Genomic DNA, 15,490 nt, shown 5'->3' on the forward strand with positions numbered 1-15,490 from the left:
TCCTGTACCTATAAATATATTAATTAATAGTATTGGGCTAGACAAATATTGTGGCTTACTAAATCAATATATTGTAGTAGATTTCCCATGTCATTATTCACACTTAGTTCAGAGCATGAACAAGAAAGCGGAGGATACATGTGGGAAACGCTGTCTGCAGCAATGGAGTTGAGTAGTTGAGCATGACAGGAGTTGGAATGTGATAACATCTATTTGCTTTAATCTTCCTGTATTCCTTTGTTGATCACTAAGACTGAGGAAAGCATGATTTGCCAAGAGTTAATATGTACAATGTATCTATTTTTGGAAGAAGGGAAGAGTAGGGTAGGTGCCAACAGATACTAGAATTCCACATGAACCAATAATGTTCCCAAATTGCTGGAGCGTTGAAATTGCAATGCTGAGGAGGGTAACCAGTTAACAAAGAATAGCATAAGATGTAAGGTTGGATAGCATTCCAATAGCTGACATGACAAGATTTCGCATTTTAAAACTTTCATTGTAACAAAAGACTAAAGACACTATTGATTAAACACTATTCTTGTAGGAAAGGAACATTCCCCTTTTATACTTGTCAAATATCACACTCCCCATGGAATTACAGTCCTTAAAGCAAACAGTCTACAGTTTCAATGGCTTCCAATATCCCTGTTTTGCTGAGTAGTAACTTTTTGAGTTACCATCGTCAGGTCTATCCTCCATTTTCAATGAGTTTTCTAAATGCACTACCAGCAGAAAGATTGATTCTTCTTCCCCCGCCACACCAGGACTAATCTCCCAGAATCATTAGCGTCTCTTCGACTAGAGACTGTCTCCCTCCCACATCCAGCTGTGAAAGCTCACAAAGCCAAAACAGCCTCTTTTCTCCGCTGACCACACAAAACTACTACCTATCTGATATTGTTAGTTTGTAGCAAAGCTTGTAAGCTGATCTTGACAATGGCTTCCTCTGCATCCTTTCCCCAAGGCAATGTGAATCACATGGGCCTTGTGTCTAGGTAGAAATGCTAATTAGCTACCCTTGAGAGGCCAACTTTTTCACCTTGGAATTAAATGGGCAATTTAAAGCACATTTGTTTACAAGCTGACATTCTCAACAATTTTCTGGGAATTTGGGAGATTCAGTCTACCCATTGTGAATTCAGACACTGCTGCTATTGTCGCCAGCTGTGCACACCTTCCACCATCACCCCAGCAACACAGTCTGAACCTTGCTTTGGCCCAGCCTGTTGTCAAGCAGACTTCAGAACAAGTCACATGACCCTCCCTTCATTTTATCTTCAATGAAAGACATTGTGCCTAAACATAACAATCTCATGAACCTCAATTGCAACAAGAGGGAATCTTTGCGTATATACTTGTACAAAAATAGTAACTTGTATGAAGGTTTAAATGTAAAATAATATTCCATGTACAAATCTTTTTTTCAGCCTCAATGAACTTTGGCTTTTATGGTGGAATTATTGGGGGTGTAATAGCTGCCATAATAATAATTGGCATCGTTATTTATTGTTGCTGTTGTCGTGATGGAAAGGAACCTGAAGGTTACGAAATGGAGTAAGTAGAAATTACAATAGAGCACGGTAATACTCCTACTTCTCAAATTATGTGACATCGGATCTTGGACATTTGCCTGGACAGCAAGATAGAAACTCAGTTTAACATCTCATTCAGAGGATGGGGCAACTAAATTGCTGGACATCTAGTTGAAAATACTTTTTATGTCTTAGAGAAATGGCAACAGCACTTCAAAAATAAACTAACTGAAGTCGAATGCTACTAATGTGAGGCTCTAGTTTTCTGAGTTGTTTCTGATTGACTGCAGTATAGTTAAATCATGCCAAGGCCCCTCCCCAGCAATGTCACGTCTGTTAGATTTATTTCCAGGATCCCATTTAATTTTAAACCTAGTAAATTTGAATGGGAGCCTCAGAAATGGTTGCAAGTGTCGCTAGCCATGTACTTCCTGTCACTGTCTGTCTCCAATCAAAAGCAAATTACTGTGCACACAGGAAACCTGAATGGAAAAAAAGGCCATCAGCTGAAATGTTGGCCGGGATTTTTCAGTCTGCGTGCGGGGGCGGGCCCGACACACTGGCGTGTAAAATGACACGTGATGACGTCAGGCGTGCGTCCCTACGTCATCGCGCTGTCTCGCAATGTTTCGTTTGGTGGGCGCGCAGCCGACTCTGGCGCACGCCTGTCGATAATTAAAAGGCCTATTAAGGCCATTAACTAAGTAATTAATGTTGAGTTTATGCTGCCCGCCCAACCTCATGGGCCCAAAGATAACAATCGGGATGTGGTTTCCTAAAGCTTTTATGAATTAAATAAAAAAAATTCCTGAAAAATAAAAAAATGTCCCATCTCATGACACAGTCACATGAGGGGATGTGTTTCATTAAAATTTTATTGATTTTATATTTATTGTTTTCAAAAGCCCTTCAATCTCCCTGAGGCAGCTCCGTGTTTGGCTTAGGTATTTTTTAAAGCTTTTTTTCTTGTTTTCACTTCCTCTTTTGGCAATAGCAAAGTGCAGTAAATTGGAGAGAAAAACTACAGAATTTCGAGTTATGTATTTTTTTAATGCTGAAAGGCTCAGGGGACACTCTGTGACCCTCAGAAGTGGGGGACTGTTGCAGTGAAGATGGTCTAGCATCTGACACAAGGCTTGGCAGGTAGGGAAAGCAGTGTGCTTGTTCTTTTGGAAATGCCATGAACGGCCATTGATCCATTCAAAAAATAAAAAGGCATTGTAAATCCTCCTGAAAGTGCCACCTTTACAACTGCACTATCACCTGAAGTCCCAAGCTGACTTGGTATCTTTTAAGATGGAAGATGTTAAGTTTGCCAATACAAATAGGGGATCGTGGTGTAGTGATAATGTCACTAGGCTAGTCATCCAGAGGCCCAGGCTAATGCTCTAGATACACTAGTAAATCCCACCATGGCAGCTGGTTAATTAATAGAATCTGGAATTAAAAAGCTCGTCTCAGTAATGGTCACTGTGAAACTATCTTTAATTGTTGTAAGAACCATCTGGTTCCCTAATGTGCTTTAGGGAAGGAATTCTGTAAGTCTGGCCTACATGTGACTCCAGACCGCCGCCCCCCCCCCCCCCCCCCCCCCGCCCCGAGCATGGTTGACATTTAACTGCCCTCTGAAATGGCCTAGCAAGCCACTCAGTTCAAGGGCAATTAGGGATGGGCAACAAACACTTGCCTTGGCAGCGATACCCGCATCTTATGAAAGAATAAAAAAAATGCAAACTTGGTGAATGAAAGATTTTCATGTTCCACATGAAAAATTCTTCTGCAACTTTCCTTATGTTGTGTTTTTTTTAGGGATTCACGCAACAGAAAAGAATACGAAGAGGGGGAGGATGAAGAGGAATATCCTGAGCAAGATTCTGCGAAGCGTGAATATCGTGGAGCCTATTATGATGATGTTCCTCATGAGAATGATGGTGAGAACTCTCCCCGTCCTGCTGTAAGAGTTCCATTGGCACCTCCCAATAAACCTAAATATGTGCCAGAGAATCATGATGTGTAAAAAGAGCAGTTCTCTAAAAGTAGCTTCAGTCTAATGGGTGAAATGATTTGGTTCTTAAAATTGCTAAATTAAATACTATTGGGGTGGTTTCATATTATAAGAGTATACATATAAGTTGATGAAAGATTATTTTTCTTAATGTACATTTCCTAGGTTTTGTTATAGGTTTTCAAATACCTCTGAATTTCAGTTACCTTTTGAAAGTGGAAGTTCTAAGTATAATTTTTACTTTTTCTATCTTGCAGAAGGATTTAGTTACTTTTTATATTGGCATTTTTTTTTACAGGCAAGTAATTCTGTTTCTTTAAAATAAAATTATGTTCAAATATGAGAAATTGAATAGCTCTAGTCAAATAATTTAGAATAGCTTGTAAGAAGGAATGGCTAAATCAAAAATGTCAGTATCCTTTAATCTGGAACATAGCTACATTTAACGGTGATTTGATTACCTTGGTTGCAATTGGAATGTGTCTGCTTCTCTTTATGGGGAACTCACATCAGAGAAACGTTTCAGAGTATAATTTGTTAAATTAGAGCAGAACAAAGAAGCTGAGAGATGTGTAGAAGCGTTTAAAATCATGAAGGATTAGCTAGAGTAAATAAAGAGAAACCATTTCCAATGTCTGACAGGTTGATAACCATAGGGTACAGACTTTGGGTGATTGGCAAAAGAACCAGAGGTGGCATGAGGAATCGCTGTAGCAAATTGTGATCTGAAATGCACTGCCTGAAGGGTTAGTCGAAGCAGATTTAATAACCACCTTCAAAAGGGAATTAGATTAAAAAAAGAACCTCGGATTGGACTAACTGAATTTTTCAATGAAAGACTTCATGTGTCATGTACCTTTCCTCAATCCTATACTCACATACTCTTCTTCAAATATTAAGTGTTTAGTAGTAACACAATTTTAATTTAATTGGTAAGGATTGCCTGTTTAACTTATAAACATCATTCATGAGTCATAAGCTTTTGATGCTCGGTTACCAATCACAATTGACTTGGGTTATTTCATCATTGCTATTGTAATAATCCTCTTAACTATCAACCAGGCCATGCGGATGGAACAATAAAACAGTTTGTCCGAAATTCCAGGCCCAATTTGTGAAAATATTTGAAATAATCTTTTATTTCTATTTCCAAGCCTATCCCTTCTGTAATTCTTAGGGTGGAGAAGGGAAGCAATGCTGATGTGATGTTTTAGCCCCTTTTGTGCTATATTGTTCCAATGGCTACACTGTGCTCAGCTGATAAAATATATGATCTGTAACTTAAGAGGGTTACACCAGTCAGTGAGTTCTTGAAAAATGATCTGAATGAATACTGAAATGGATAAACTAAGTGGTCCATTCCTACATTCTCGCATTAAAGAAGATTCATATTACAGTATATTTAATAGAATAAAATACAATTTTCCCAAAAACTGAAGTATGGGTTTAATATCTTTATAAACTATGTGATCTTTTCAAACTGATGTACGTTTGACAGTTATAAATACCACATTGTGATGCCATATTGCTACTCTGATACCACAGCAAACTATCTCTTATATGCTTAACTGTTTCTTGGTATGTTTGCAAAAGAAATCTTGGATTTTTAGACAAACATTAAATATCATATTCAATGGGAACTCAATCCTTACCAATCACATTAAAAATGGCCCATTTAACTTCCTTACACACGTCACTCATGAATTACAAAGTTATACGAATAGATAGCAGTGAGAAATTCATGAGTAATTGAATGGCAAGGCTCTCCTCTCAAACCATGTGAGTGAAGTTTAACTTTTTTTTCAAAGTTGGAAGAACCACGATTTTCAACTGAGGTCCTGTTTCTGTTCATTAGTTTGTATTCTTTACACTATACTTTAGATAGCTTTTATGTTAGAAAAACTGAAATTGGTTTCATCTGCTAATCAGCTCAAGAAACTAATTTCATCAATGGAATATAATTTGCTGGTTTTCTATCATGGTTGCCACAATATGGAACCTTCTTGATAATGAGCCATTGTGCATTTATTGTGGTTTTTAAGTGTTCTACCATTCCGAAACATCTTATTATAAATAACAATTTGTATAATTACTTTTTTTTAAGCATTGTCAATTGTTTAAAAAAAATTGTCTATTAAATGGGTTTTGGGAAAAATGCCTTCTAACTGATTTCACAGCCAGTTGTGATCCAGTTTGAGAAAAAGTTGCTATGAAATTCCAGGGGCAATTTTGAAAATTGCTTTCTTATTAATTGCTGCAGAAATTTGATCTTGGGTTCATTTTTTTATGTTTAGCTCCTGAATGCTGAGCAAAGATGACACCTTAATCATTGAATAAGAAAATTAATATAGTGATATGAGACCTGTTAATGTTATCCAAAGTTCAAGCTAAACGTGAACAATTGGGGATTGCCATTTTTACTGCAATATTTGCATCTAGAATTTGAGGGCTCAGTAATAATTAACTTGAACTTCTACAAAATTTGGTGCTGCACACTAACAATCAGTGGAAGAAATCAACAAGTGTGAAATTGCTCATCAGCATTAGTTTTTAATTTGGAAATTGTCCTTTGCTTTCCAAAAACGGCAATTCACAAATTGATAATTTGTGCCAAATATAACAGTTAATGTTCAAAAGTAATTTCATATTTTCAGTGTTCTGCGGTTTTATAAAATTTAATGCCTTTGTACAGACACATGTGGCTTCACTTGTTGCCCTCATGTTGTTGAATGCATTGTATAAAGATCTTTTAATAAATTTATTATGGACTGCACTTGTCGTTTTTAAGGGATTAGGTTTTAAGTTTCCATTTTTGATGGAGTCTGAAAACATCAGCATTTTGCCATCAAGACCAGTAGGGGTAACTGTTTGCTGCCTAATCCAACCAAGCTGAAGTTTCATCCAATCGTGCTCTTCAAATTCTAATTGGTTTAGATATTGTTGCAATCATCCTCGGCAAGTGGTAAATATTCCATGAAACGTGTAAACTGAGAATGTTGGAGACAGCTTCCCCTGGGTTTCTTAGCATTCTTCAAAGAGCCCATACAAGCACTTATCACTGCCTCCTTAAAATCACAGCAGCACTATCCTCCTCTCGCTGACCTTACCACTGTGAGGTAGATGCAAACCTTTTAAATTAGATAGAGAAAGATATACTATGTAATTCATAAACCTGCAATTTATTGCAAAAAAGGATTATAGCTCTTTGGTAAATAAGGTAATACAGCTTTTTTAATTGGCTTAATACAGGTTATAATACCCTGCGGAGAGCCTGAGCTACTAGCTGCAGCTGGCACTGATTTCAGAGGATTAACTGACCCCAGGAAAACCAAACCTTTGTCTCTATATAGGCAAGAGCATATTTTTGATTTAATAAAATCTAAAAAGATATGAGTACAAGGCTGTGACCTGACCTGAGGTCTGATACTATTAGACTCTTTTTTTACAGCAACATCTGAAATATTTAATTAAATAGGCAGGATAACCACATGAGTTGCTGTTTTATAACAAAGAGCAGTAACAAGCCATGATTACTTTAGAACAGCAAATTCTCTGGCTCATTATGTGCAAAACTCTAATGATAATGTGGTTTCTGATTTTTTTTGAGATGTATTAGAAGGATGACTTGAGTCGGGTTGTGTTTTCACAAAATGGTATTCTGGACTTTTTTTAAAAAGTTTTTATGATTCAATCCTGATCTGTTGCTTTTTCATGAATAAATCAACAGCCTCAATTGACATCTGTAGCTTTACATATGTAAACAATTTAATCTCACCTTTTTTAAAAAAAGATACACGTAGCATTTTTTAAAAATTCATTCACAGGATCATTGCCAAAACCAGCATTTATTGCCCATCCTTCATTGAGCTGACTTCTTGAGGTGCTACAATCCATGTGGTGTAGATACTGTCAAGGTGTGCTGTTAGGAAGGGAGTTCCTGGATTTTGACCCAGCGACAGAGAAGAACAGTGATATGTTTCCAGGTCAGGATCGTGTGTGACTTGGAGGGGAACTTGCCAGTGGTGGGTGTTTTCATATGCCTGCTGCCTTTTCCCTAGGTAATAGAGGCCATGGGTTTGGGAAATGCTGTCATGCACTGGTGGTGGTGGAAGTGGCTATTTAAGGTAATGGCTGGGGTCCCAATCAAGTAGGCTGCCTTATTTTGGATGGTCTTCAACTTGTGTTGTTGGAGCTGCACTCATCCAGGAAAGTGGAGAGTATTCCATCACAAGTCTCACTTGTGCCTTGTAGAAAGGCACTCATTCCAGCAGCCGTGACTTGCTTTTGTGACCACAGCATTTATGTCGTTGGTCAGTTGAAGTTCCTGATTAGTGGTGACCCTGAAAATTGATGGTAATGATGTTCAGCGTCAAGAGGAGGTGATAGATGCTCTCCCTGTTGGAGATCATCTTTGCCTGGCAATTGTGTGGGCTGAGTGTTACTTGCCACTTATCTGCCCAAGTCTGAAATAGAAGCAAAATACTGTGAATGCTAGCGATCTGAAATAAAAACAGTGCTGGAAAAATTCAGCAGGTCTAGCAGCATCTGTGGAGACAGAAACAGAGTTAATGTTTCGAGTGCAACAGGACGACTCTTCGGAACTGAAGAGAGGCAGAAATGTGATGGGTTTTAAGCTGTTGTTAAAATGGGGGAGGGGAAGGTGAAGCAAAAGGGAAGGTCAGGGATAGGTTTGAGGGTCGGGGAGATTAGATTACAAAGATGCCATGGAACAAAAGGCAAAGAGATGAGGAATGGTAGCAATAAAGGAATAAAGCATTGGTCCAACTGAAACCAAAAACATGAGAACAAAATACAGACCTGCACTTGGGGCGGTGGTGGTGCTGTGGGGGGGGAAGAATACAAATGAAGGGTTCATGGTCTGAACTCAATGTTGAGTCCAGAAGGCTGTAAAGTTCCTAATAAGAACATGAGGTGCTGTTCCTCAAGTTTGTGTTAGGTCTCAGTGGAACATTGTAGCAGGCTGAGGACAGAAATGTGAGTAAGATGGTGAATTGAAATGGCAAGTGACCAGAAGGCCAGGGTCGTGCTTGCAGACTCAATGGATATTTTCCGCAAAGCAGTCACCCAGCCTGCGTTTGGTCTCCCCAATGTAGAGGAGACCTCATTGTGAGCAGTGAATACAGAAGACTGAATTGAAAGAAGTACAGATAAATCTGCTTCATTTGGAAGGAATGTTTGGGGCCTTGGACAGTGAGGAGGGAGGAAGTAAAGGGGCAAATGTTACACTTGCGATTGCATGGGAAGGTGATGTGGGAGGGGGATGAGGTGTTGGGGGTGATAGTTCTGTTCTGGACAAGAGCAGGAAATGGCAGCGAATCAAACATCGATGTATCAAGAGTTGTGGGAGGAAGCCTTGAGTAGGACTGGAGCAGGGAATGTTTCATGTACCCTACAAAAAGACGAGCATAACTGGGGCCCATGTGAGTAGCCATAGCTAAACCTTTTATTTGGAGGAAATGAGACAAGTTAAAGGAGAAATTATTCAAAGAGAGAACAAGTTCAACCAGGCAGAGGAGAGCAATGGTGGATGGGGACTGCTGGGGCCTCTGTTCAAGGACGAAGCGGAGAGCCCTCAGACCACCCTGTGGGGGATGGGGATGTAGAGGGATTGGAGGAATATAGCAAAACCAGATGGCAGGGGGAGGAGGAGAGCGCAAGAGTGAGCGAGCGAGTGAGCGTGCACGCACAGGGCACAGCACCTGAGGATTTAAGGAGATATCCATATCTTCACCATAGTGAAGAGGTGTTTAGGGCCAGGAAACTAGAAATTGTTGACATGGCTTAGGATGTCAAAAGAATGACAAATGTAGGTGGTAAGAGACAGGACAAGGAGAGAAAAAAAATGGGGCATCAATATAGGAAGAAATAAGTTCAGTGGGACAGGGGGAATAGGCTGAAATGATGGGCGGAATTGTCTGTTTTTCAAACTAAATACTGTGGCAGGTGGGTTCCGCATTGTGTTTCTCACTGGTCGGAATGGTGGGAATTTATGCTCAGAAGCTTATTAATAATGCGCATGGCGGGTCGAGAACTGATTTGTCCGCCCCGCCTTTACCTAATGGGGTCGAAGGTCCAGGCACCATATTTAAACATTACCTGAGCAGACATGTTTCAGTCTCTCCAGCCCACCTGTCTCCAGGAGACCCACAGAGATGGCTGCAAAGAGAAGGCTGCAGCCCGTTTCTGCCATGGTGCCCTCCATTCATTAGAGGAGTATGGCAACACCAGGATGTCCTCTACCCGAGGGATGGCTCCAAAAAGCATACCAGCCTCGCCACTCTGGCCTGGGAGGCCATAGGAAGTCAGGTCAGCGCAGCTGGCAATCATAACTGGAACACTATCCAGTGCAGGAAGAGGGAGAATGATCTCACCTGCTCTGCCAGAGTAAGTTAACTTTCAGTTACCTCCAATATCACACTCTCATCATGGCATCATGCACTTAAAGGGCTACATACTTCAGGGATCTCACACAACATCAGCAGGGGGCATATATCAGCACTGACTGATGGATACTTGCACATCACCACCATCTCATTTACCTTCCTGCACAGACTCCATTCTCAGCCCCTTCTGGGGAGGGCTCATGATACACAGTGGGGCATGCATGTTTCCCAACCTCTGTTCCACCCCTTTTCATCACATTCCTTCCTTTTGTCTTCACGCAGTCCAAGCTTGCCCACTACAGAAGGGAAAGATCCCATACCGGAGAAAGGATGGCCAACATCATCGCCCTCACTACTTTTGAGGAGGATGCCACCAAGCTGGCTGGAGAGGACAGGGGTCGCTCCTGTGGGGAAGAGGAGATCAGCTTATCCCAGTGACCGAGTCTCGATGAGACCTCCATGAGTTGATCACATTCACAGTGACTGACATACAATCTTGTGTTATGTCTGCTTACGAACTAAATCTGTCTTCTCTCTCTTACAGGCACCAGCAGGTCCAGGCATACCAGGACGGCCAACATAAGCCCCAGTCCCCATATAAGTCCCAGTCTCCAGACTACATCAGAGGAAGAAGCCTCCGAAGAAGATCCGTCACTGTGTTCACCCGCACCCTCCACTAGTGAATGGACACACACCTCGGTGGGTCATAGTTCTAGACTAGCTTGGGGTCACTTTCTGGAGAACACTTCACTGACACGTCTCCACAGCAGTCAGAGGCAGGGACAGCCCAGGTCTCTGGAACTCGGAGGAGTGCTGGAGATCAGGCAGCCACTGAGTCTGAGCCAGATGACGAGTCTCTGTGAGCGGCCGCTGAGACAATGCTGGAGCTGCAACAACAGGCAGCAGAACATCAGACAGAGATGTGACACTCAGCAGACTAAGCGAACGATGAAGGAGTCTGTCTGCATTCTGTCTGATGTCATGGCTCCAACATGTGAGGCTTGAGGTCACCATGGGAAGGGTGGCGACCGCCATGGAGGCCTTGGTCCAGCAGGTTTTTTTCCGGATTTGCGCTTGATCCTGGACTCCATAGCTATAATAGACTTTGGTAGGATCCATCAGTGGTTAGGCGAGAGGGGGCAGGGCACCTTTACCTCCTTCCAGGTACCCCTTCTCCTCAAGGAGTCAGGGAGGGGCCCCCGGGCACTCACAGGGAGGATAAATGTCAGTCCTATACCCCGGGGGCCTCCACACAGGACTCTCCAAGGGTATTCAGCTGCTCAGAAACCACCCCCACCTCCCACCCCCCCCCCCCCCCCCCCCTGTGACCCCATCCTGTCAGGCCAAGGAGGGTGCATCTGCCCCTGAGCAGGAGACCCTTATCAGGCCAGGGCCCGCCAGGCCTCGGGCCACCATAGGACTTCCGCCAAGATCATCACAGACATCAGAACATAGCAGTCAGTAGGCTGCCCCTACCTCTGTTGTGGATGTCGGGGCTGCACCCAGGCATAGTGGCAGGGTTAGGAAAATAAAGAAATATTAAAATCATTTCTGGGTCATGAGTGTGCTACCAATGTATAAATCTTGCACTTCTGTAAATACATTTGGTATTAATGAGAATGGTTTAGTCAACTGAAGGTGTTATAATTATTTACATATCTGTCGTCTTATTGCGAGGATTAGCCATCCTTCCACTTAGTGTTAGTCTCCCTTTGTGAGGTTCACATTCATGTGATGTCAGCCTCACCTGAAGATAGTTTCTGGACCCTTGTGTGGCGTTAGGGAGCTGTGTCAAAATCTTTTTTAGAATTGTGTACTAAATGCGTTTATAACTCTTATTACTTGCAACACGCCATTGTGTGAGGGCTGCTCAGCATCCTTGAAGGATTAGCCTCCTCATTGATAGAGCCAAAACACAAGAGCTGGATGGGAGAATGATATCCCCAACCATGCCCTCATCTCACTGGCCGCTGTAGTTTCTCATTAAAGTGGTGATGACTGCATCAAGCTGTTTGACACAGCGTTCTGGCTGTTGTGTCGACTTTCACTTCCCGGAGCACATGCATACAGGTCACACCGCTGACTTTTTCCAGAGGTTATGGCCTGGTGGATCATGAGGGTTGAAGATGCAAATCCGAATTCTGAGCTCTGTGTAACTGGTTGCGATTTCCTTTCACTGCAATGGAATGGCATTAAGGGACGGGGGAATGTGGCCATCCCCTGTTCCTTCACTTTATTCCTCCTGGAATCTTGTGGTTATCAATGTATCACAGGCATGTCTTCCACATCATGCTTCCTCAATGGCATTGTCACGTGGAAGCTGACCCTCATCCCCCTCTTCAGGTTCCTAACCCTCCTGCTCCTCATCCTCCAAGAAGCTCTCATCCTCTGCCATTTCTCCCTCTGGCAAGGGATCATCCCTTTGAAGTGCCAGGTTGTGAAGAGTGCAACATACAACATTATGTGGGAGACCCAGTCTGGAGTCTACTGCAGAGCCCCACCTGAGTGGTCTAAACATCAGAAGCGCACCTTCAGGATGCCAATGCTCAATTATGGATAATGTAGAGCTATGAGCCGTGTTGTACCTCTCCTCCGAAGCACTCTGAGGCCGACGCACAGGTGTGATGAACCATCCTTTGAGTGGGTACCGATATCCCCAAACATCCACCCCCATACTCGCTGAGGCCCTTCGAATATGTGAGGCATCTGGGAGTGACTCAGGATGTATGAGTCATGGGAACTTCCAGGGTACCTGGCATAAACGTGCATTGTGCTTCTGATGATCGCACACCAGTTGAACATTGATGGAGTGGAATCCTTTATGGTTGATAAACATTAGGGGCTGATGCCATGGAGCCTCAAAGCCATAATTGGTGTAGTCAATTGCACCCTGCACTCTAGGGAAGCCTGAGATAGCTATAAACTCATTAAATCTAGCAGCCTGGCTATCTTTATCAAGTTTAAACCCACATAATGATGGGCCATGGTGTAGAGGGCACCTGTGACCTCCTTGTTGCATCTGTGAGTAGCAGACTGCGAGATGCTGCACAGGTCTCCTGTGAATCCCTGGAACAATCCGCAGGCAAAGAAATTGAGTGCGATGGTGACCTCCACTGGCAGGGGATGACTTCCCACCCCACGGGGCATTAGTTCTTTTCGAAAAACGTGGCAGATAATATCCACCAGAGCTCGGGAGAAGAGTGCAAGGCATTGTCTCTCACTCATCTGCAGATAGGAAAGTATTCTTTGGTAGAACCTTGGTTGAGCGAGTTGCCTCCTTGCAATGTGTCTATCCTCCTGATCCTCATGTTGGTGCTGGGCTCCACTGGACCCTGGACTTCAGACAGGGCCTCCTCCCGAAGCTGTGCTCGACAGCACCTATCCCTCTTCTCCTCCTCCATTCTATAAGAACCCTCAAAAAGGCAGCATTGAGCCCAGGCTCCATTATTGTTTTGTCCTTCTCTCTGTGAACTGATAGATTTAAGACATTAATGAATAACTTGTAAAAATAGCAAAGCTTACAATCTTGAACCAAAAGCCACTGTAATGGTTTCAAGTGGCTTCTGGCCTGCTCGCCTTGTCACTGATGCAGCCTTGTATCTGATGCACAAACGGGCAGGTCAAGGCAACCAAGATACCATCCCTGAGACTTGATATCTCAATCCCATAAAGGTTGGAGAAGTTTTGAATGACACGTGCCACTTTATCAAACTCAGTCTTCCAATCGTAGATCTGGGATACTGATTAAAGTTAACTTGCTCATGATTAAAAGCTGGATGCCCTTTGGCCTGTCATGCATGCCAATTGAAGAAAGCACATGAGAGTCTTTCATTGATGATCTGCTATATATGCAGCAGGTGCACTTAACAGTTGCCTGCATTCCTGATTTTCACATTTGTGTGTGTTAATGTTGAAATGGAGCAACTTTGATGTGAAGCCACTGATTCCTGCAGTCCCCTGGTTAGAGTGCAGCAAAAGACATTGGCTCCAATGGCATCTTCCCAAGGAAGATCTTCCTATTTTCTGTCCGCTCAAACTCAATTTTTATCTTGTGGCTCTAAGAAGTTTGAGGGTCTCCCCTGAAAAGGCCCCTAAGTCCAGCAGTGTGCTGCTCCCACAGTGCCTCTGACCCCTCCCATGCAGATTCATTTCTAGCTCAAACTGCACCATTATTTCACGTGTGCAAGATGGTGGTTCTTCATTTTTATTTTAAGGCCAGCTTCAACCCTTCCCCTGTCAGTTTTCATGTCCCTCCAATTTACCTGGAACCTCATGTACAGGTAGAGCTCCCTCCTGTTATTCTCCAGCCTCTGCCAGTAATTTTGGATCCCATTGTTGTTGTGGTCAACATTCCAACCCTCCCCTGTGAGCCCATCACTGCTGATATGCCTATGTCCCACGTGGACCTCGTCCCTCCCCAACTAGAGGCTGTGTGCACGGTGACCTTCAGAGGACACCCCTCCCCATGAGAGAGCTTTGAATACCCCCCTTTGTTTTCCCCATCTACAGGCTGCAGATGCCACCCCTAACCATGTCCGTCCCATCTGCAGCCCAGTACAGTCAGACAAGCCCATGGACACCGACTATGACAACACAGTGTACATCAAGCTGTGCCTTATTCCAGTTGATCACATAGGCCTTGCCCCTCCCTGGAGTAGGAGTACAACATGCATGCCATGCATAGACCTGTAGCACCCCAGGGCTGTCTCTTCTCTCTCCCTCCTGACTGAGGTCCACAGGCCTAGGACTGTCTCTCCTCTCTGATTCCTATGTTGGCCCCAGAGAACTCTGACTTCCAATGAGCTCCCCAGTGCCCCCATGACTGATCACAATACTGGCTCCCCTTTCCCCCCATCACTTTCCCCATCCCTTCATGAGTTTCAATGCAGCCCATCCCTTTTGTACCACGCTAACACACACTCCCCCTTCCTATTCGGAGTCTGCGTAGATCCCCTCCCATTCATACATTTGTAATCCCATCCATCTCCTTGGGTCTGTGTTTCAGTTTTCCTTGTTGTTGGGCTCCAGCTTCCCATCCCTCTCCCCTCTGCCTACCATCATTCCCACTGCCCCCTACTCCCTTCCAATGCCTTCCTACTCCTTTGCTCCCTGTATGCCCATCATCCTTTGACACCCCCCATTCCTCCCACACTCCGGTTGCAACGCTGGACTCTGTTTAAGGATACAGCCCTGCCCGAGTGCCACTGGGACTACGGAGGCACCCACCGGGAGCAGACCAACTCTACACGTCCAGCAGTGTGGCGTTCTACTGGCATTGCAACGAAACTGGTGCAGCACTGGGACAGGTAGACTATGAACATTGCACTCACCTCAAAGTTGCGAGCAAAGCGAGGTCTGGCCGCTGCACGCCACTCTTTCAAACATGAAACAAACTGGTGTGAATCCCGCTGGCAAGATTGGAAGGTGTCACGTAATTCCAACAAACAGCATATTTGATGAACATTAATGAGATGGTAATGAATGCAAATGACGTTCACGTCACTGGTCAGCAGGATACCCGACCTGCCAGCAACCCGCCATTAAAG

The 15,490-nt window shown here is 43.5% G+C and overlaps 1 protein-coding gene across 1 annotated transcript in view; it reads left to right on the top strand.

Moving 5' to 3' along the window:
• Positions 1-6,313, top strand: part of gpa33a (glycoprotein A33 (transmembrane), paralog a) — a 33,512-nt gene extending 27,199 nt beyond the window's left edge. Inside the window, exons 6-7 of the mRNA XM_078559999.1 lie at positions 1,431-1,557; positions 3,345-6,313. Coding sequence (XP_078416125.1) covers positions 1,431-1,557; positions 3,345-3,552 — 335 coding nt within the window. The 3' untranslated portion in view covers positions 3,553-6,313. The remainder of the gene's footprint in view (positions 1-1,430; positions 1,558-3,344) is intronic.
• Positions 6,314-15,490: the final 9,177 nt, after the last annotated feature.

This window comes from Cetorhinus maximus, chromosome 16 (assembly GCF_964194155.1).
Source record: "Cetorhinus maximus chromosome 16, sCetMax3.hap1.1, whole genome shotgun sequence".
NCBI classification, from domain to species: domain Eukaryota; kingdom Metazoa; phylum Chordata; class Chondrichthyes; order Lamniformes; family Cetorhinidae; genus Cetorhinus; species Cetorhinus maximus.